Below are 23,259 nucleotides of genomic sequence, written 5' to 3'. Positions count from 1 at the left end.
AGAAGTGATGGATACAGTCTCTATCATGTTTGTGGGATCCAGAGAGGGGAATTCTGACTCTATGGAGAGTGCTGGACCTATTTTCTGTAGAAAGTAATGTTATTATTCATGAATCTATACACAAGTCAGAGATCCAGAGACTAAAAATGCTGACATAGAAAGGATGAACTCCACTGACATCGGTAAGGAGAGATAAAGAAGTCTTGTTTATATTGAGAGGTTAAAGGGACAGTCTACACCAAAAATGTTCTTATTTAAAAAGATAGATAATCCCTTTATTACCCATTCCCCGTTTTTGCATAACCAACACAGTTATATTAATATACTTTTTACCTCTGTGATTAACTTGTATTTAAGCCTTTGCAGACAGCCTCCTTATCTAAGTGCCTTTGACAGACATGCAGTGTAGTCAATCAGTGAAGACTCCTAAATAACTTCACAGGAGTGAGCACAATGTTATCTATATGACACATGTGAACTAGCACAGTCTAACTGTGAAAAACGTTCAAAATGCTCTGAGCTAGGAGGCGGTTTTCAACGGTTTAGAAATCAGTTTGAGCCTAGCTAGGTTTAGCTTTTCAAAAATACCACCAAGGGAACAAGGCAAATTTGATGATAAAAGTAAATTGGAAAGTTGTTTAAAATTGCATGGCCTATCTGAATCATGCACGTTTAGTTTTGACTTTACTGTCCCTTTAATGTCTAGTAGATATGCTATAATGTCTGCAGAAAATGTGAAATCTTATATGTCTGTAGCTGGAGGAACTGATCTCTGCTGATAAACTATTCTCCATTTCTGTAGTGCTTGAATCCAGGACCTATGAGAAATTAAAGGATCAAGTTGTGGATTCAATGTCTGATTTCCTGAAGTTCCGTCTGATTAATTTCTCTCTCAATCTATTAAGGTGGATTTTCAGAAACATACGCTGCCCTCTGCGATTACAATAACGTTTGCTGCAGGGAAGAGGTTCAGTGGGTGAGTCAGACATTCATATATATTGCACCCAAACTAGCAAAGTGTGTGTGTATAGGATATTCAGATCAAACAGTTATATTTAGGATACCCATAACCACAGTGCGTGAGTGTGTGTGTGTATGTGTGTGTCTATGTATAGGTGTGTGTCAGTGTGTATGTATGTGTGTGCATGTATGGGCATGTATGTGTGTGTATAGGATACTGACAGTGTATGAGTATAGGATAACCTGACCAATATATTAAGTGAATAGGATACCTTAACCAGCAAACAGTACATATTGGATAGCCAGACCAGCATAGTTTGTATGTATAGGACAGTGATGGCAAACTTTTTTGAGCCTGAGTGCCCAAACTGCAACACAAAAGCAACTTATTTATCTCAAGTACCAACAGAGAAGTAAAGGGAAATGGGGGGGGGAGAGAGAGAGAGAGAGAGAGAGAGAGAGAGAGAGAGAGAGAGAGAGAGAGAGAGAAGGAAAGGGGGGGAGAGAAAGAGAGAGGGAAAGATAGAGGGAATGGGGAGAGAGAAAGGGAAAGGGGGAGAGAGAGAGAGAGAGGGAGAGGTAAAGAGGGGGTAGTAAAAGGGGGAATGAGAGAGAGAGGAAAAGAGGGGGAGATAGAGAGCTTGAAAGAGAGCGAGGGGGGGAGAGAGAGGGAAAGAGAGAGAGGAAAAAGGGGAGAGAGAAGGGGTGAAAGGGAGAGAAAGAGAGAGAGAGAGAGATGAAAAAGGGGAGAGAGAGTGAAGAAAAGGGGGGGAGAGAGAGAGATAAAGAAAGAGAGAGAGAGAAATAGAGAGAGATAGAAAAGAGAGAGTGAAAGGGGAGAGAGAGAGAGATAGGGAGGGAAAGGGGGAGAGAGAAAAGGGGGAGAGAGGAAAATGGTGAGACAGATAGGGAAGGGGGATAGAGAAAGGGAAAATGGGTGGAGAGAAAAAAAAGCAAAGGGGGAGACAGAAAGAAGGAAAGGGGGATAGAGAAAGAAAGAGGTAAAGGGTAATAGAGAGAAAGGGGGGAAAGGAGAGAAAGTGAGGAAAAGAAAGGGGAGAGGGAGAGAAAGAAGGAGAGAAAAAGAGAGGGAAAGGGGGAGAGAGAAAGCGATAGAAAAGGGGAGAAAGAGGGTAAGGGCGAAAGAGAGAGAAAACGGGTAAAAGGAAAATGAAAAGGGGAAAGAGAGGAAAAGGGGGAGGGGGAAGTGAAAGAGAGAGGGAAAATGAGAGGTAGAGAGAGGAAAATGGGGAGACAGATAGGGAAGGGTGGAGAGAGAGTGAAAGGGAAAAGGGGAGAGAGAAAGAGGGAACTGGGTAGAGAGAAAGAGGTAAAGGGGAGAGAGAGAGAGGGAGGGGAAGAGGGAGAGAGAAAAGGGGGGAGAGGAAAATGATGAGAGAGAGAGGAAAATGGTGAGACAGATAGGGAAGGGGGAGAGAGGGAGACAGAGAGAGAAAATGGGGCGAGAGAAAAAAGGCAAAGGGGTAGAGAGAAAAAGGGAAAGGGGCATAGAGAAAGAGGTAAAGGGCAATAGAGAGAGAGGGGGGAAAGGAGATAAAGTGAGGAAAAGAAAGGAGAGAGGGAAAGGGGGGAGAGTGAGAGAAAGAGGGAGATAAAAAGAGAGGGAAAGGGGGAGAGAGAGGGAAAGGGGGAGAGAGAAGGGGGATAAAGAGGGTAAGAGGGAAAGCAAGAGAGAGAGAGAGAGAATGGGGGTAAAAGAGTGAGAAAGGTGGAAAGAGAGAAAAAGGGGAGAGGGAAAGTGAGAGGGAAAGAGAGAGAGAGAGAGAGAGGAAAATGGGGAGACAGATATGGAAGGGGGGGGGGAGAGAGAGAAAGGGAAATGGGGGGGGAGAAAAAAAGGCAAAGGGGTAGAGAGAAAAAAAGGCAAAGGGGTAGAGAGAAAGAGGCAAAGGGCAATAGAGAGAGAGGGGGAAAGGAGATAAAGTGAGGAAAAGAAAGGAGAGAGGTAAAGGGGGAGAGTGAAATAAAGAGGGAGAGAAAGAGGGAACGGGGGAGAGAGAAAGAGGTAAAGGGGAGAGAGAGGGAGGGAAAGGGGGAGAGAAAAAAATGGGGGGAGACTGAGAGAAAGAGGGAGAGAAAAAGAGAGGGAAAGGGGGAGCGGGAGGGAAAGGGAGAGAGAGAAAGAGATAGAAAGGGGGATACAGAGGGTAAGGGGGAAAGCAAGAGAGAGAGAATGGGGGTAAAGAGAGAGAGAAAGGGGGAAAGAGAGAAAAAGGGGGAGAGGGAAAATGGGAAAGAGAGAGGAAGAGAGAGGAAAAGGGGGAGAGAGAAAGAGAGAGAGAGGAAAATGGGAAGACAGATAGGGAAGGAGGAGAGAGAGAAAGGTAAAAGGGGGATACAAGTGTAGGCAGGATGTTTTCAGGCAGAAACATTTCAGGCAGAAACATTTCCCAGCAGCAAAATTAAATTAAAATTAATCCCCCCCCCCCAAAAAAAAAAAAATAATATACAGCCACCTTTCAAGGTCCGAATTGCCCAGTCACTTTGCCCCTGCCCAGAAACTTACCTTAAGTTCAGAAATTCGCCACCCCTCCTGCCACTACTGCTGCTGGTGCTGTCACTGTTTGTGCGTGCTTCACTGTGAGTTCAAACAAGTTTGGTGCTCTGAGCTGTCATGCTCCACCTATCTGTGCGCAAGGCTGCTACAGGCTGGACGAGTCCCTTAGGGAACATTGGGAGATAGTTGTGGAGATATGGCTCACGTGCCAACAGACAGGCCTCTGAGTGCCGGCTGTGGCACGCGTGCCATAGGTTCGATATCACTATTATAGGATAGCTAAAGCAACACAGTGTGTGTATAGGTTACCCAAACCAGCACTGGGTGAGCATGGGATATCCATAAGATAATTATGTATAAGATAATTAGAGCAGCACAGTTTATCTGTATATGATACCCAACCTAGCAGAGTGTGTATGTACTGGATACCAGACAACACAGTACATGTGAAATACAAATACATTATTTGCTCCATTAGGATGTGGACATGATTTATCACTCTCAGGACAACAGGGAGTTTAACCTACAGGACTTCAGTCATCTGGAGAGCAGGTTAGAGGTCAAACATTACATGAAACTCTGCATGTGTGTTAATGTTCCGTTGTGTAACCCTATCTCAATTTGTGCCTCTACAGAGACCTGGCTCTAGTTGTGGCTGCTCTCGCTTACAATCAATATTTTCTGAGACTTCAGGCAGCAAATCTCAAATTGGTAAATATACTGAGAGATGAAATAGTCAAGCAAAGGGGAGGGATTATGCTGGGCAAGGTGACCAAATCAGAGGAGAAACAAAACAAGGCAAATAAATATTTAAATGCAAGGTGGCCAAAACAAGGCCCAAGAGCCCCAATTCATCTCTGCAGTGCTATTTGGCATGACCTCTCTTGCTCTTTAACACTCATATATAGTGCTCCTAAACAGATTATTCCTAGTTTTATTTTTTATTTATTTTGATATATTGGTCTTAATAAAGCATTGTCCATTTGAAGTTTGTCTATATATATATATATATATATATATATATATGTATATTTACATGTTTTGTTTAAATATACATTTTTAATATTTGCTCACTGGCCCTGTGAGGGGGTTTTCTTAGAACTATTGGACACCGTGACAATGGCTGGATACATAAGTCTAGTATCCAAGAGGATAAAAGTATTCCAATGAAACATAGAATAGCATTGGGCCCAGTGGACACTTTGGGAAGTGCTTGATACCATAGGAGTAGGTAGGGCACGCCAAGGAAATAGGATAAACTCTGGAGTAAAACAAAAGATCAGAATAACTATAGTGTACCATAGATATCTGAGATGGGTTCTACAGAAAGATGAGATTATGAGACAGTAATATAACATCAATTACTGTTACAATAAGAAAAGGATTTCTGCTTAAAGCATATCTTTTGAACTGTGTATAAAAAGTACTAACTAGGGAATAAAGGTTGTAATAAAATCTAACATATTTTTAAATTACTATTTTTAAATGAATTCATTTTTAAATTAAGTTTAGTGTAATATCTGAGATATGGTATTTGTATTACTGCATAAGATAAGTTTTATATACTTTTTACTGCTCTGGTTCCTCACCACAGGGATCAGAGGTAACAGAGCAGATCCTGCACTGCGTGGGACGGTCACAGCACCTAGAGGAACTAATTCTAGAAGACTGTGGACTAAGACCGTGAGAGAGGGATAGAGTGTGTTTGGGTAGTTAAACAAGTATAAGTATAATTCTCCTCACCTATGTTTTTATCCTGTAGGGATTTTGCTCTTCGTTTATCTTCTGTTTTGACTGATAATTCAGCCTCCACTTTACACACCCTGAACCTGTCTCACAACCCATTGGAGGACCGAGGTAACATAATCTTATTTTTGCACACCTATGCCAACACATTAACAGCACACATATAATGCTCCCTATATGTCTTTCTTTAGGGATCACTGCTCTCTCTCAGCAGTTTTTGTATTTTCACGGTGGCCTTCGCAGCCTTAACTTGAGCAAAACCAATATCACAGGAAGAGGTACTGTAGTTTGTAACACTGTGAGACTAGTCATAACATTTTACATGTTTTAAATTGTGTATTTAATTATATTGTTATTGGATATGTCTGACTATATATGTATGGCCTTATGAGTATAACAACTAATTCCACAACCATTTGAAAAAATAACAAAAGAATCATACAAACATCAGTTTTATATTACTGCCACTGCCACCCACCTTGGTCCTTTGCCTGTCACATACTTAACCCTCCTGATTATGTTTTTTTCATTTTTGTTTAGCTGACTGTACACTATATACCATGCTGTTTGCCCAGCAGAACACTTACTAGTTCAGCTACCTATGTTTATTTATTTTTGTCTGGCGGATTGTCGGGTACTAACCGTCAGCTCATGTTTTTAATAATGTAAAATAAGTTTTTTTTACCTTTTCAAAAGTGTTTCCACAAGCTCCTTCATGCTATAGATTGCAAAAGTTTAAATGTATACTCTGCCTTGGCAGCATCAACTATTGTACATTTTTTCATGAGAATTTGTGTTACAGCAGAAAGACTAGACTTTGAAACAAATGGCGTCCAAAAACTTGTTTTGGAGAGTAACGAGTGAAGAAAGTACAGAATATTCTACGTGGCGCCCCAATTTGTGTTTTACAGAAACATAAAGTAACACACAGAACTGTAGATTTGTTATACAGTAGGGAATAGGTTCCATAAGACAGTGGTGTAGCTGGGGAAGTTTATCTGACCTTAAGATCAGAATACTTTCTGGTTAGATAAACTTCACCAGCTACACCACTGTCTTATAGGACCTATTCCCTACTGTATTACAAATCTACAGCTCTGTGTGTTACTTTATGTTTCTGCAAAACACAAATTGGGGCGCCACATTGCATATTCTGGGAAATGCTGTACACACACCAAACCCCCCTTCTGATGGGTACTTATTTAAATCCACCAAACAAATGGTTTCTATGCATGTCATGGACCCTCTGAGTTGTCCAGCTAACCCATTTGGACTAGCAGCCAGTCTTCAATGATAATCTTTTTTTTATTAAAATATATATATCCAATAATGATTATCACAATTAAAACTGTTCTTAAAAACAATAAAATTGCTCAAACCAGTATGCGTTTCTCTGTCCTTGTGAGTAGACAACGCGCCCATTTCATCAGGTGCATATAACTCTATGTTTGGCATTACTAACAGTTGACACTTTACATTGCATGTAATAGCGTTTACCAAATGTGTGTCTGACAGTAGGCTAGATTAATTAAAAGGCTCTCTAGTTCCCTGTTAACCTAGGCATTCTTTCACTAAAATTCCATCATCTGTCTGTTCTTTAGTGAATGGCAACCTTAAAGTAACACATGGATTATGAGGCTGGAGAGACAGCTGGTAAATCTAGATCCATTCATGTAACAGTAGGCATGAGGCACTGTATTGTGTTAATGTGGCACTGTGCTTACTTTCAACCTCCTCTCACCAATCACTGAATTACTCAAACAGAAAGTGACACTTTTGGATTCTGTCTCTCTGTAGGGGCACTAGCTTTGTGTCAATCACTCTGCCAGAATGCTCTCTTCTCCTCTTCACTGCACTCTCTGACCCTCAGTAAGAATCCTGGACTTCTGGGGAGCGAAGAAATAAATGTGAGTCCTCTATGGACCCATGTATCTATTGATTGACTATTAAATCCACCCTATTCACCAGTCACATGTTCTTTTTACCATTTAATCCCTATATTGCTTTTAACACCATTTATTTTTCCTCCCCCTATGCCATCTCCTGTTGCTCCAGGTATACCTTCCTTTTAACAGCTCTCTTGCCCTATAATAAGCCAGATATTCTAAAATCCATATTTTCTAATTTCTCTCATTGTCCTACACGCCTTTGGTAACATTTTATAATATCTGTATTTTAGGCACTTTACACGTTTTTGTCTCATCCAAATTCACTGGTTTATCTGGACCTCTCAGGAACAGACTGTGCGGTGGACACTGTAAGAGTAATCCATGCAGCATTGAGTATTGTTTGCCGACGTGAAGTGGAGGGTACTGTATGAGGAATGTGAATGGAGATCAGTGATGTCTGCAAACATTATATATGTAGGATGACTGTTTTTTTTTATACTATATTGATTTTCATTCAGGGTATGGGTTTTACGTGGAATAGTGTAGAAGTCCTTTGGTTTTGATAGGAACACTGTAAGAATTTTAAGCAGAACAGCATTGATGTGCTGGATTTTGAATGGAATAGTGCTGTGAAGTGCTGTAAGAATTCTGATTTAGGTTTATATTAATGTAATAGTGCCATGGTGGGATAGCTGTATAGGAGTACTGGTTGTGTAGGTAACAGTGAGGACCAGTTGTGCCTTCTTTTGTATTAGATTTTTGGGGCACTTGCCCTTGGATGCTGTTCCTGTCTCTCACATCTTGACCTTTCAAAGAATTCCCTTTCACACAGGTGAGTGCTTGAAACAGTGGGAGAGCTTCCTTCTCTTTTAAAAATATTTGCATTTTTTTGGGTGTTTGGCTAGAGATGACAGCAGTTTTTGCCCCTCAGGAGGACTCCAGAAACCTTGCCATCTGTGGAGAAGTTTTTTGGCAGCTCTTTGTCACTGTCCCATGTCTCTCTGAGTGGAACCAAAGTGCCCCCTGAATTACTGAGGTAAGAATGATAGATGTAAGTGAATAATATCAAGCACATGAGCACGTAAACCCCAGCAAACCCCCCCCCCCCCAAAAAAACAAACAAACAAATTAAATAAATAAAACCCTTTGGGCTGAATAAATATAATTTTTCCTATTGGGGGGCCTCCAGAAATAATTGCCGTTTTTACTTCTATCTATCGCACTGCACGTGCCTGCTGCACAGCCCATAACCAAGCCAATAACTTTTCTAATCGCACAGCTTTCGGTGTGCAAGTGAGACCCAGCCATCGTGTCACAGACGAGGCTTCTCCTCCCACGCCGCACCTGACGTCAGTCATGTGTAGCGTGCGGGAGGGAGGAGGAGCCTTGTCTGAGCCAAACGGAGGAGCTAGCTGGTACCAAGAGAGGAGAGGGCAGTGCTGAGACTGAAAGAAATAGAGACAAGGCAGAGTGCTGAGACAAAAAGAAACAGGGCAGAGTGATGAGATTGAGAGACATAGAGACAGGGCGATTCCTGCCCGCCTGCTCAGAGCAGGCGGACAGGGTTATGGAGCAGCGCTCTTTAGACCGCTGCTTCATAACTGCTGTTTCTGGCGAGTCTGAAGGCTCGCCAGAAACACGGGCCCACAAGCTCCATTCGGAGCTTGATAAATGGGCCTCCCAGAGTCATAGAGACAGGGCAGAGTGCTGAGACTGAGAGACATAGAGAACGGGCAGAGTGCTGAGACTGAGAGAAATATAGATAGGGCAGAGTGCTGAGACTGAGAGAAATAGAGACAGGGCAGAGTGCTGAGACTGAGAGACATATAGACAGGGCAGAGTGCTGAGACTGAGAGACATAGAGACAGGACATAGTGCAGAGACTGAGAAACATATAGACAGGACAGAGTGCTGAGACTGAGAGACATATAGACAGGGCAAAGTGCTGAGACTGAGAGACATAGAGACAGGACAGAGTGCTGAGACTGAGAGAAATATAGACAGGGCAGAGTGCTGAGACTGAGAGAGACAGGACAGAGTGCTGAGAGAAATAGAGACAGGGCAGAGTGCTGAGACTGAGAGACATAGAGACAGATCAGAGTGCTGAAACTGAGAGACATAGAGAACGGGCAGAGTGCTGAGACTGAGAGAAATAGAGACGGGGCAGAGTGCTAAGACTGAGAGAAATAGAGACAGGGCAGAGTGCTGAGACTGAGAGAATTAGAGACAGGGCAGAGTGCTGAGACATAGAGGGGCAGTGTGCTGAGATTGAGAGAAATAGAGACAGAGCAGAGTGCTGAGACTGAGAGAGATAGAGACAGGGCAGAGTGCTGAGAGAAAAAGAGACAGGGCAGAGTGCTGAGAGTGAGAGACATAGAGACAGGGCAGAGTGCTGAGACTGAGAGACATAGAGAACGGGCAGAGTGCTGAGACTGAGAGAAATAGAGACGGGGCAGAATGCTGAGACTGAGAGAAATAGAGACAGGGCAGAGTGCTGAGACTGAGAGAAATAGAGACAGGGCAGAGTGCTGAGACTGAGAGACAGGGCAGGGTGCTGAGACTCATAGAGACAGGGCAGAGTGCTGAGACTGAGAGATATATAGACAGGACATAGTGCTGAGACTGAGAGAAATATAGACAGGGCAGAATGCTGAGACTGAGAGACATAGATACAGGGCAGAATGCTGAGACTGAGACTCATAGAGACAGGGCAGAGTGCTGAGACTGAGAGACATAGAGACAGGGCAAAGTGCTGAGAGAAATAGAGACAGGGCAGAGTGCTGAGAGAAATAGAGACAGGGAAGAGTGCTGAGAGAAATAGAGACAGGGCAGAGTACTGAGAGAAATAGAGACAGGACATAGTGCTAAAACTGAGAGTCATAGAGACAGGGCAGAGTGCTGAGACTGAGAGAAATAGAGACAGGGCAGAGTGCTGAGACTGAGAGACATATAGACAGGGCAGAGTGCGGAGACTGAGAGACAGGGCAGAGTGCTGAGACTCATAGAGACAGGGCAGAGTGCTGAGACTGAGAGATATATAGACAGGACATAGTGCTGAGACTGAGAGAAATATAGACAGGGCAGAATGCTGAGACTGAGAGACATAGAGACAGGGCAGAATGCTGAGAATGAGACTCATAGAGACAGGGCAGAGTGCTGAGACTGAGAGACATATAGACAGGGCAGAGTGCTGAGACTGAGAGACATAGAGACAGGGCAAAGTGCTGAGAGAAATAGAGACAGGGCAGAGTGCTGAGAGAAATAGAGACAGGGAAGAGTGCTGAGAGAAATAGAGACAGGGCAGAGTACTGAGAGAAATAGAGACAGGACAGAGTGCTGAGACTGAGAGAAATAGAGACAGGGCAGAGTGCTGAGACTGAGAGAAATAGAGACAGGGCAGAGTGCTGAGACTGAGAGAAATAGAGACAGGGCAGAGTGCTGAGACTGAGAGACATATAGACAGGGCAGAGTGCGGAGACTGAGAGAAATATAGACAGGGCAGAGTGCGGAGACTGAGAGAAATATAGACAGGGTAGAGTGCTGAGACTGAGAGAAATAGAGACAGGCTGTACGTTACGTTGTAAATGTAAATTTAATTTTCACAATTTATGTATTGTGAACCCCCATTTGAATAACCCACGAGCCGGCACTGATCAAGCACATCCTCTTTCTGGATTCATTTCTCTTTCTAGCTTTATGTCCCAGATACAATCAGATTTACCGCAAATAAAAACTGTATGCAAGCTCAGGTGATTATTTTGATACTTTTTATAAGTCTTGGCAATTCATTACAATAGCTGATAATTAGAAAGAAAAAAAAACTTGTAAATTATAATTTGAGTCTAAAAACGGTAAAACTGTAAGAAACAGGCATATTGAAAATTGTATTATTATTATCAGGTATTTATAGAGCGCCAACAGGTTCCGCAGCGCTATGGACATAGGTGGTATATAAAAAAAAACGATTACAGGGATCAAATGGGTGAAGGGTCCTGCCGAGAGTTGCACTGTTGTAGTCGGCTCTTATAAAGGTGAACTACAAACAGCTGGGCTCATAGGCTTACATGCTATGGGGTTTTAGGGGATAGCAGTGGAGAAAGGAAGGTTAGTGTAGGTTGTAAGCGTCCCTGAATAGTAAAGCCTTTAGGGAGCACTTAAAGTTTTTAAAACTAGGGGAGATTCTTGTGGAGCGAGGCAGAGAGTTCCGTAAGATGGGAGGCAGTCTTGAGAAATCTTGTAGACGGGAATGTGAGGAGGTAACAAGGGAGGAGGAGAGGAGGAGATCATGAGCGGAGCGAAGGGGACGGAAGAAAGAGTATCTGGAGACAAGGTCTGAGATGTAGTGGGGAGCAGTGCAATTGAGGGCTTTGTGTGTCAGAGTGAGAATTTTGTGTTTAATCCTGGAAGCAAGAGGAAGCCAGTGAAGGGATTGGCAGAGAGGTGTGGCAGATGAAGAGCGACGTGCAAGGAAAATGAGATAGTTTTAATGAGGATATTTACTCATATTCACACACAAAAATGAGCCTAAGGGAAAAATCAGAGGTTAATTGATTCATTATTGATGATGAATGTGTTTTAATTTTTTTTTGTATTTAATGGGCCATTATAGTAAACAAATGACATGCTCTTATGCATTAAGGCATGTCATTTTAAGACTATTGACCTTACTCTACTGTGTGTTTAATCCCTGCAAAAGAGTAAAATGCACAGTAGAAATACCACTTGGGACTATCAGAGCACTACTATTCCCGAGTGAAAAACACTGCTGATCCAATCAGCAAAGCTAGTCACATGACTCAGATGTGCTACTAGCGCTGCTGTTTGGATCAGCAGTGCTTTCCTCTTGGACAAGCAGCACTCTGAGAGTCCAGAGCTGTATTTCTACTGTTAGTTTAACCCCTTTGCAGATGTTAAACACATAGTAGTCTAGGGTCAATAACAGATAAGAGCATGTCATTTTTTTACTATAAAGGCCAATTATAAACAAAAAGTTTATTTTATTTTTGGTACAAATACGAATTTGTAAAAAATAATTCAATAATCAACATGAAATAAATTGGAATACGATATAAAAGGAAGCCAAAAATGTCTCAAGTTGATTACAAAGTTTCTGCATAGAAAACTCAGACTAGAGTGGGGATCATTGAATAAATTCCTTAACATATTTTCCTTTTTAGGGCTTTGTTGCAAGGACTTTGCTCTAACACCCACATCCAGGACCTACAACTTGATCTCAGCAGCTGTGAGGTGAGAAAGATCCAGTGAGGTGAGGGAATTATATACTTGAATTTGACTCAGAAACAATTCAATTATTACATGTTTGTATCAAGTTTATGCTGAGTGACCACAGTTGAAGCATGAGATGATAAGTTACCTTTGGATTAACAAAATTCAAAGCATGCTTTATTTTTCTGTTGTAAAGCTAGTCCTGCAGCATTGGTGAGTGAATTGAACACGAGTGGGGAGGATTAAAATACTTTAAAGTCTAGAGGTTTTTGGAGATAAATCAGTCTATTTTAAAGGATTGGAAATCTACCCTGGTGTTACTTGGGCATTTCCAAAGTTCTCTCACAGGTCTTATAGTATTTTTTATATATGTTAGAACCCACAGGGCTCAATGTTTTAGCTCACCAAATGTACACTAGGGAGATTGTTGCAAAATATGCAAGGAAATTATTGCACTGATCGAAAAAGATATAAATTTAAAACTAGAAGCAAATGCAAATCAAGGTACACTAAACTCTGCAATTGTTAGCAGTGCTGTGTGCTCCCTGTCACATGTTTTATCCCCAGCAAGAGTCTTCATTGCAGAGAGCTTCATTAATTTCTATGGCAGGCAGGTTACCACTTGCTGGGACTTGCAGGCTCAGCCCCCTATACTTAGAGAATTAACTGAGGTCTGCCCCTCACTACATGCTGGTGAATTTTAGAGGATAAGGCCCTAAAATAGAACTCACATTATACAGCAAGCTCTAAGCAGATGACCTTCAGTCATTACAGAAGATGCCTTTTTGCTCAACTCCAGTTTATACCACTTTAGTCTTACTAATTATTGAATCTCTTCAGTGTCTTCAATCTAACTCTCCCCTTACAGATTCCTTCTATTCTTTCTTCTCTCTTTTGCCATTTTCTAGTTGCGGTCTGTGGGTTCACAAATATTACAGGAGCAGTTTCCTCCTATCAGCAGCATCGGGAGCCTGAACATATCTGATAATGGTGAAGACCATATATCTGTCACAGGCGTAATGTCTGTCTTCCTCATACTGTGCCAGATTCACTAAGAGGTCTTTCTAGCATCAGTGGCTTTTTCAGCTTCAGCTGCTCCTATATTATTCTAGCAGTTAAATGATAAAAAAAAATGAAACTATGAATAGATGATCATCTGCATATAATAGTATAGGAACTGGAAGTTGGAGAGGCTTATGAAGCCAGTAAAAATGGAGTGGTCTTTAGTGAATTTTGGCCACTGTCTTTCTTTTTCTTTACAATTTTCTTTCTCTCTGTCTATCCCCTGCTTTTAATGCAGTTTCTGTTACTGCTTCCCTTTTTTCTCTAACTTCTTGACCACTGCTTGCTGTCTCACAGGACTGGACTCTAATTTGATGTCTCTTGTCCCTGCGCTGGCCAGAAATAGGCATTTGAAGCATCTTTCTCTGGGCAAAAATTTCTCTGTAAAATCACGGTGAGAATGTCTGGGGAGGGGGGGGGGGACACAATACCAGTGGCTCATGTAGCTTTATATATTTTCTAAAGCAAAAGGGATAAGGTTACAGACTTTTATAACTATTGTTTTGTTTTGTTTTCTTTAGTGTTTTGGAGGAAATTCTACAGAGAATTGTAAATGTCCTTCAGGATGAAGACTGTGTGAGTGACATTAAATTAATACAGTTAATTAAACTTGGTTAAATGACTATTGTTTGAAAATCTTTAATAAAGCGTACACATGTTTAATAGTTTGTAATGGGATTTGACTGCATTTGGGGGTATCAGATCCATTGATTAAAGAGTTGTATTTATTATTCTTTGAGAAAGATTTATGATTTGATGGAGTCTTGGAGGATGGATGATGGGTAGTTTGACTTTGGTGAATATATGTTTGTTACTGATAGAATATATATACCTGTTTCTCACTAATATTACAAGTGACAAACAGGCACATTTCATAAAAAACTAGTATAAATGTGCTATCCCACCCCTCCCAAGGCAGAAAAATATCCTCAATCTCCTTGGGTCATCGGAAGGACTGCTAACTATCCCTTGAAAACTGTATATTTTTATGAATAGATAGTTATTTACAATATTTTTTTTATATTTAAGTGATTTTAGATTTAAAAAAAACAACATTTTTTGTAAGTTTGCTTTTATTTCTTTTTGCACGGGTGCTTTATAAAATAATTAAGTTAAGACCAAAAAATGTTTAAAAATATATATATATTTTTGTCTAACATAAATGAATATAGATCTAACAACATTCGGTATATGCTTACATGATCATATTTAGTATTTTGCATTATTCTTATGGGTTAGTTAATGTGTTTGTGTGGCCTTCTTAGCTATTTTTGAGTTGATGTTTTTATGGACTGGTAATTTATCAGGTATTTTAGAATGGTTTTTTTTACAGATATTTTGACATTTTGAATTATTTAGGGCATGTGCGCTAAATAAATAAAGACTTTTGGGATGTCCTTGGATTGTTTGGTTTTAGAAGCCATACATTGATTGTGGCCATTAACAGTTCTGCTGTTGAAACCTCTGTACACTTATGGAATTCTAAGATCTTTGAGATAAAAGTGTGTGGCCCCACAAAATTGTCATCTGTGCACCCTGCCAACGTGATGTTTCCATATCTAATATACTGTATTCTTATAATGACCATATACATTTTTTTAATATGTGAAATTCTATGTTCTTTATTTATGTTTGCTTTTGTAAATTTTAGTGGATGGACATTTTCATGGAGCAGTTGTATCTATTATTTGTTTCTGCCAATTTGCACTAAAATAAAATATAATTGGTAAAAATAAATGTGATAAAATGTGCAGAAATGTAAAATACCATACTAGAGTATAATAAAACATAATAGATTAGAAGAAGGAAGCAGGAGAATGGTTTTATGCAAGGTAGTGATATAAACTTAGCAACTACACAATGGAACACACCATTAACATTTATAGTCCTACATACAGGGCTAGAAAGTGGAGCCCAAACGTTTGCACCCAAGCAATAAGGGGTTTATCGCGAAGGTTTGCACTCATCTGGCTTACCGCTCATATTACGAGTTGAAAGTAAATGCGATCATGTGAGCACAATTGTGATTTACACTAGAAAGATTACTGCGACTTCAAAGCTCTGGTTAACTGTTTTGCGAAACATAAAAGTTGCACAAAACACTTTAAAAATACACTACAAACAGGGGTCAAATTCTACAAAAAAGTGTGGGAACTCACCAAGACTTCCACCCCCTCTAATATTGTTTTATACGCACACACAGACTTATATACACACACACATTTACACAATGTATGGCTTGTAAGCTTACATTCCTGCTTTTTAAAATAAAGATACCAAGAGAACAAAGACAAATTGACAATAGGAGTAAATTAGACAGCTGCTTAAAATTGGATGATCTATCTGTATCATGAAAGAAAAAAATTAGGTTCAGTATCCTTTTAAGTGGGTAAGACACTGTGACAGAGGAGGAGTCTCAGGCCCAAAGACTACCATTCAACCCTTCATTGGATTTAATTTGCTTTCATTATCCAAAGTGTATAGATTATAAAAGCAAATTAAATCCAATGAAGGGTTGAATGGTAGTCTTTGGGCCTGAGACTCCTCCTCTGTCACTGTGTCTCACCCACTTAAAAGGATACTGAACCTAATTTTTATTTTTTCATGATACAGATAGATCATCCAATTTTAAGCAACTGTCTAATTTACTCCTATTGTCAATTTGTCTTTGTTCTCTTGGTATCTTTATTTTAAAAAGCAGGAATGTAAACTTACAAGCCAGCCCATCTTTGGTTCAGCACCTGGGTAGCGCTTGCTGATTGGTAGCTAAATACAGCCACCAATCAGAAAGTGCTATCCAGGATGCTGAACCAAAGCTTATTACATTCCTGCTTTTTTCAAACAAAGATACCAAGAGAACAAAGAAAAAATGATAACAGGAGTAAATTAGAAAGTGACTTAAAATTGCATGCTCTTTCTGAATCATGAAAAAAAAATTGGGTTCAGTATCCCTTTAAGGTGCAATAGTCTTGATTAATAGCCCCAGAGCAAGACACACATAAATGAGTCTTCTTAGTGCAATTACCCATCTAAGAGTGCTATATACCTGATTTGGAAAATTGGAGCCCTTTTAGCAAAATAAGACATTTATACAACCTTATAAAACCTTTGATATTACACAGAAATGTAAGCACCATGTGTTCCCACAGCAGGACCGCTGACATGCTTGCATTTATTGTATTGTAGGAAGTGTTACTGCCAATTACTAGAGTATCTCACTATCCCTCTAACCAGACTGTGCTTCAGCTCCCCCTACCAGCAGCAGCAGTGTTACTGCCCATTACTAGAGGATCTCACTATCCCTTTAACCAGACTGTGCTAAAGCTCCTCCCACCAGCAGCAGCAGTGTTTACTGAAGTGATTCTGTTCTCTGTCCAGAGGGAACGTAGTTCCACCTGCAAAAATAATGCAGGAACTTCATTCCCATGCGTTACCGCTGGACTTGACCCCTGATTACAAAGTACAGTTAAACACATAATAACACCATCTAATAAAAATTATTCAATAATAATATTGCACACAAAAGTTATAAGGGCTCAAAGATAGGAGGTGTCAGGTGTTAGAAAAAAAAGCAGGCAAAGGGCTTTAACATTAAGATACATCCATATATATCTCTAAAGATGTATATATATATTTATATAAATATATATATATATATATATATATGTATATATACACATATGTATTTATATGTATTTACAGACATATATACACATATAAACACATAAATACATATGTATACATATATAGACATATATATAAGTGCCGATAAGTAGATGAAAACATGTAAAAGCATATTTATGCATTATTCATATTTAATATAGGTTTTAATTATGTATTTACTGTAAATATTTCACATTCCAATATTCTGCACATAGATATATATCTGTATATGTATCTGTATATATCTATACCTATATATAATCATAGATCAGATATATGTAGAAATATTTATTTATGAATAAATAGAACATATTCTTGTATGTGCAGAACATTGGAACGTGAAATTCATATTTTCATGTTGGGTTAGTGCAAATAAGAATATTCAATAGTGTTTGCACGAGAGTGAGAATTCCACCCCCCCACACACTTTTTTCCTCCATTGACTTCTGTGGGGGAATACGTGAACACACATGCAATATTCTACGCTTGTTTTTTTGCCAGTCAGATTACCTCGAAAGCGAAAATAGTTTACATTAAAATCATAATACAAGCACAACCTGACGAGCGCAAACATCTTACTTCTAGTGCAATTAACTCTAAAGCGGGAGCGTTAATTTGCTTGCCACTGGTAATCTTGCCACATCTTACCTACTGGCTTCCTTTATATATATATGTATAAGACAAAGAGATATTGTAATCTATCATTTCTCTAAAAAGTGTATATATGCTGAAAAATATGGTATCTGAAAAACTAAATTACTGGATGAATTTTGGAAATTTTCAAATACATAAGAAATGTATAATCATATGCCATATACTACAAATTCTAGTACAATTTACCAGGGCTATGCAGTGGACCACTAAATGAGTGAAAACACCACACTGAGGGACAAGCAATATTGTATATAGTAACACAGAATGATTAAGTATTATCCAGTCAATATGACAACCTGTGGTGGGATACAACGTCATGCAGAGACATAAAACACAGGCTTTAAAATACCAGGGGAATTTAGTTACACACAGTGAGGGAAACTGCCATACTGAGGGTATAATAACACAGAGTATTCAGATACCATGCCGAGGGATATAACAACATAATGGCCTAAATTCACTAAGAGGAGAAGGATCAACGGCAACAAAGGGCAACCTTCAATCATTTTGTGTCTACACACTAAACTACTCACACTTAAACTTGCAAGACTCTTTTCTTACAAAGCAATGGACTTTTTCATAGAAAGTAATGGACTTTTCTTATGTTTTAACACTCTGTTAAAAACAGTAAATCCTTAAAGGGACAATGACTTATTATACCAACAGCAGAGTATAAAACGTATCAGAATTAATCCTTTAATTTTGTATATGAAATAGCTGGGGTGTTTGTTTTTGTTACTTTTAACTACAACATATTAAAATGGGCTGAGCTTGCAGGGACATCTGCCCTCCTTTTCTTATTACTTGTTATACACTCAAAGGCTTTCTTACCTTATCTATGCCTATATACCAAAGCCCAATACTAAGGCCCCGATATTCAAAGCATCAACAGATCGATAAGAAACTGCATTTATGGCCTTGTCTGCCTCACAGTCTGTTGATCTGTTGGTATATTTAAAAAAAGGAGGCGGACCCACGTAGTGCCGACAAGTGGCGATGTGTCTCCCATAAGCATAAGAAATAAAAGGGATTGCGTCTTTTGCACTTGTCGGCACTTTTAGCGGGTGGGGGGTAGGGCTGTATTTGAACACTTCAAATAATGCCTGTGACCTTACTATAGCTGCACCTATATTACATGCCTCACACTGTAAAGTTTTGCCACTGAAAAGGTGGAAAGACATGGTTGACACCCTACTCGTAACCTGTACTTTAGAGATTGGAATGAATTGCACTGCTGGTGATGTATCTCAATCAAAGTAGAGTTTACTCCTCTTGAACGCCCAGCTAACGCCCACGAAACGCCTACACCTACATCATATTTCAACTATACTCCTCCTGGAACACCCAGCTAACTCCCACAGACCAAAAAAAGATAGCTCTGAAAAGGGAATTTGATTGGGCATTGCCCTAAGAAGGGCATTGGGTAGGACAGTGCCCTAGATTGAATATAGCTCTTTTGCCCAATAAAAACAAAAGCCTTATACTACAAAAATCCAAATGAAAAAAACCCTAAGTTTAAAAAAAACACAACAACCCTATGCTAAAAAAAGATTGTCCAGAAAAGAGCATGTGGTTGGGCATTTCCCTTAGAAGTAAACAGTAAACATTGCTCTTTGGCCCATAAAAAGTACACTAAAAACAAACAAACAACCCTATCCTAAAAAAGATGCCCTGAAAAGGCCATTTTGTTGGGCATTTCCCTGATAAGGGCATTTGGTAGGTAGGGCCTTGCCCAAAAGTCTAACAGTTTTTTTCCCAATAAAAAGCTAAAATCCTAATCTAAAAAAATCCTAATCTAAAACAACCATAACCTTAAAAAAATCCCTATCCTAAAAAAAGATTGCCCTAAGAAAGACATTTTGTAGGGCATTACTCTAAAGTAATTTAAGATCTTTTGGGCTAAAAAAAATAAAAATAAAAAACCCTATTCTTAAAAAATAATAAAAAAAAATAAAACACCCCAAAAAAATCCTAACTCTAAACCCCAAAAGTTTGTGATATAGGGTTATATAGGTTAGGAGGTTTATTGCGGTTGGCTATTGGCAGTATAGGGATTAATAGGTTTTGAAGTTTTCTGCGGTGGGCTATTGGCTAATTGATTATTAAGAACACATTAAAGTGGAGCATTGTTTACAGTATACTATCTATTTAATCCTCAGTTTTAACTCTCAGTTTAACCTGAATTAGCACAAAAAAAAGCATCTATCTTTAAGAGACTCTGGGGCCGAATTATCAAGCTCCGAGACCACTGCTTCATAACTTGTCCGCCTGCTCTGAGGCTGCGGACATTAATCCGCCCGATCCTATACGATCGGGCTAATTGACACCCCCTGCTAGCGGCCGCAAATCTGCAAGGGGCAGCATTGTACAAGCAGTTCCCTGTCTGCATGTATCGATGTGCAGCGGAGATGGTATGCTACATCGTATCATGTCCGCTCGCACTTTCATAAATTGGCCCCTCTGTATTCACTAATATTGCTTTGCGGATAAGTGCATGCTAGTCCAATGACTGAAAACACATTTCTTCTATAAACAAACTCACATTTTCCTTGCGTTTCTAATCACTTCTCCTCTCTGTAAAGTCTCTTTTTTTTTTTCTTCTTCATTTGACAAGTAGGCGTTGCAACCAAGAAAATATTAGATTAAGAAAAAAAAAACTTTGCGGTGCATTTCATATAGTGCTCAAGTGCTCAGCCAATGCGTGCAATCCCGCCCCCTGCCCGCACAGCCAATCATGCGCTGGCAGGAGCTGTCAATCTCCCTGGTCGGTTGGAGAGGTGGAGAAGAGGGTAGGGAAGCAGCGGTTTGATGACCGCTGCTTGATAAATACTGACTGCAGGTTCTCTTGTGTCTGATGACCGCTGCTTGATAAATACTGACTGCAGGTTCTCTTGTGTCTGATGACTGCTGCTTGATAAATACTGACTGCAGGTTCTCTTGTGTCTGATGACCGCTGCTTGATAAATACTGACTGCAGGTTCTCTTGTCTGATGACCGCTGCTTGATAAATACTGACTGCAGGTTCTCTTGTGTCTGATGACCGCTGCTTGATAAATACTGACTGCAGGTTCTCTTGTCTGATGACCGCTGCTTGATAAATACTGACTGCAGGTTCTCTTGTGTCTGATGACCGCTGCTTGATAAATACTGACTGCAGGTTCTCTTGTGTCTGATGACCGCTGCTTGATAAATACTGACTGCAGGTTCTCTTGTGTCTGATGACCACTGCTTGATAAATACTGACTGCAGGTTCTCTTGTGTCTGATGACCACTGCTTGATAAATACTGACTGCAGGTTCTCTTGTGTCTGATGACCGCTGCTTGATAAATACTGACTGCAGGTTCTCTTGTGCCTGATGACCGCTGCTTGATAAATACTGACTGCAGGTTCTCTTGTGTCTGATGACCGCTGCTTGATAAATACTGACTGCAGGTTCTCTTGTGTCTGATGACCGCTGCTTGATAAATACTGATTGCAGGTTCTCTTGTGTCTGATGACCGCTGCTTGATAAATACCGACTGCAGGTTCTCTTGTGTCTGATGACCACTGCTTGATAAATACTGACTGCAGGTTCTCTTGTCTGATGACCACTGCTTGATAAATACTGACTGCAGGTTCTCTTGTCTGATGACCGCTGCTTGATAAATACTGACTGCAGGTTCTCTTGTGTCTGATGACCGCTGCTTGATAAATACTGACTGCATGTTCTCTTGTGTCTGATGACCACTGCTTGATAAATACTGACTGCAGGTTCTCTTGTGTCTGATGACCACTGCTTGATAAATACTGACTGCAGGTTCTCTTGTCTGATGACCACTGCTTGATAAATACTGACTGCAGGTTCTCTTGTCTAATGACCGCTGCTTGATAAATACTGACTGCAGGTTCTCTTGTGTCTGAAGACCGCTGCTTGATAAATACTGACTGCATGTTCTCTTGTGTTTGATGACCACTGCTTGATAAATACTGACTGCAGGTTCTCTTGTGTCTGATGACCGCTGATTGATAAATACTGACTGCAGGTTCTCTTGTGTCTGATGACCACTGCTTGATAAATACTGACTGCAGGTTCTCTTGTCTGATGATCGCTGCTTGATAAATACTGACTGCAGGTTCTCTTGTGTCTGATGACCGCTGCTTGATAAATACCGACTGCAGGTTCTGTTGTGTCTAAGGACCGCTGCTTGATAAATACTGACTGCAGGTTCTCTTGTGTCTGATGACCCCTGCTTGATAAATACTGACTGCAGGTTCTCTTGTGTCTGATGACTGCTGCTTGATAAATACTGACTGCAGGTTCTCTTGTGTCTGATGACCGCTGCTTGATAAATACTGACTGCAGGTTCTCTTGTGTCTGATGACCGCTGCTTGATAAATACTGACTGCAGGTTCTCTTGTGTCTGATGACCGCTGCTTGATAAATACTGACTGCAGGTTCTCTTGTCTGATGACCGCTGCTTGATAAATACTGACTGCAGGTTCTCTTGTGTCTGATGACTGCTGCTTGATAAATACTGACTGCAGGTTCTCTTGAGTCTGATGACTGCTGCTTGATAAATACTGACTGCAGGTTCTCTTGTGTCTGATGACCGCTGCTTGATAAATACTGACTGCAGGTTCTCTTGTGTCTGATGACTGCTGCTTGATAAATACTGACTGCAGGTTCTCTTGTGTCTGATGACTGCTGCTTGATAAATACTGACTGCAGGTTCTCTTGTGTCTGATGACCGCTGCTTGATAAATACTGATGGCAGGTTCTCTTGTGTCTGATGACTGCTGCTTGATAAATACTGACTGCAGGTTCTCTTGTCTGATGACCACTGCTTGATAAATACTGACTGCAGGTTCTCTTGTGTCTGATGATTGCTGCTTGATAAATACTGACTGCAGGTTCTCTTGTCTGATGACCGCTGCTTGATAAATACTGACTGCAGGTTCTCTTGTGTCTGATGACCACTGCTTGATAAATACTGATGGCAGGTTCTCTTGTGTCTGATGACCGCTGCTTGATAAATACTGACTGCAGGTTCTCTTGTGTCTGATGACCGCTGCTTGATAAATACTGACTGCAGGTTCTCTTGTGAGCACCAGCAGTCATATGGAGGCGAAGTGCTTGATAAATCAAGCCCTTAGTATGAGTGCAGTGATCCCGCTAATAGCATAGTTGCCAACATTTGAAAAAATTTCCAGGGACACTTTGAAGGATAACGACACTTCTTTATAGGTTTCATAGCCCTGACCACTCCAATACACCTCAAAACAAGCATGTAAAGTACTTGTAGTATAATTTAGCCAAACTGATTGCTTAAAGGGATAGGAAAAATAATACTTTCCATGATTCAGACAGAGAATGTCATTTTTAAATTCACTTTTATTATATAATTTATTTTGCTCTCCTAGGTACCTTCGTTGAAAATAATATTTACATATTCTTAGCAGCAGCAATGCACTACTAGCTGTTGATTGGTGACTACACACATTTGTCTTTTGTCATTGGCTCACCAGATGTGTTCAGGTAGCTCCCAGTAGTGCACAGCTGC

General features: G+C 40.3%; 1 protein-coding gene across 1 annotated transcript in view; it reads left to right on the top strand.

The window, feature by feature from the left end:
• The window catches only part of CARMIL3 (capping protein regulator and myosin 1 linker 3), a 252,398-nt gene that overhangs the window by 5,601 nt on the left and 223,538 nt on the right, over window positions 1–23,259 (top strand). The window contains exons 7-20 of the mRNA XM_053702312.1: window positions 906–976; window positions 3,957–4,030; window positions 4,114–4,189; window positions 5,073–5,161; window positions 5,241–5,335; window positions 5,416–5,502; window positions 7,022–7,131; window positions 7,404–7,481; window positions 7,869–7,945; window positions 8,045–8,149; window positions 12,291–12,360; window positions 13,248–13,329; window positions 13,699–13,795; window positions 13,923–13,977. Coding sequence (XP_053558287.1) covers window positions 906–976; window positions 3,957–4,030; window positions 4,114–4,189; window positions 5,073–5,161; window positions 5,241–5,335; window positions 5,416–5,502; window positions 7,022–7,131; window positions 7,404–7,481; window positions 7,869–7,945; window positions 8,045–8,149; window positions 12,291–12,360; window positions 13,248–13,329; window positions 13,699–13,795; window positions 13,923–13,977 — 1,166 coding nt within the window. The remainder of the gene's footprint in view (window positions 1–905; window positions 977–3,956; window positions 4,031–4,113; window positions 4,190–5,072; window positions 5,162–5,240; window positions 5,336–5,415; window positions 5,503–7,021; window positions 7,132–7,403; window positions 7,482–7,868; window positions 7,946–8,044; window positions 8,150–12,290; window positions 12,361–13,247; window positions 13,330–13,698; window positions 13,796–13,922; window positions 13,978–23,259) is intronic.

Source organism: Bombina bombina, chromosome 2 (genome assembly GCF_027579735.1).
Source record: "Bombina bombina isolate aBomBom1 chromosome 2, aBomBom1.pri, whole genome shotgun sequence".
NCBI lineage: Eukaryota > Metazoa > Chordata > Amphibia > Anura > Bombinatoridae > Bombina > Bombina bombina.
Note: the sequence above shows the minus strand (reverse complement) of the source record. Positions and strands in the feature narration are given on the sequence as shown.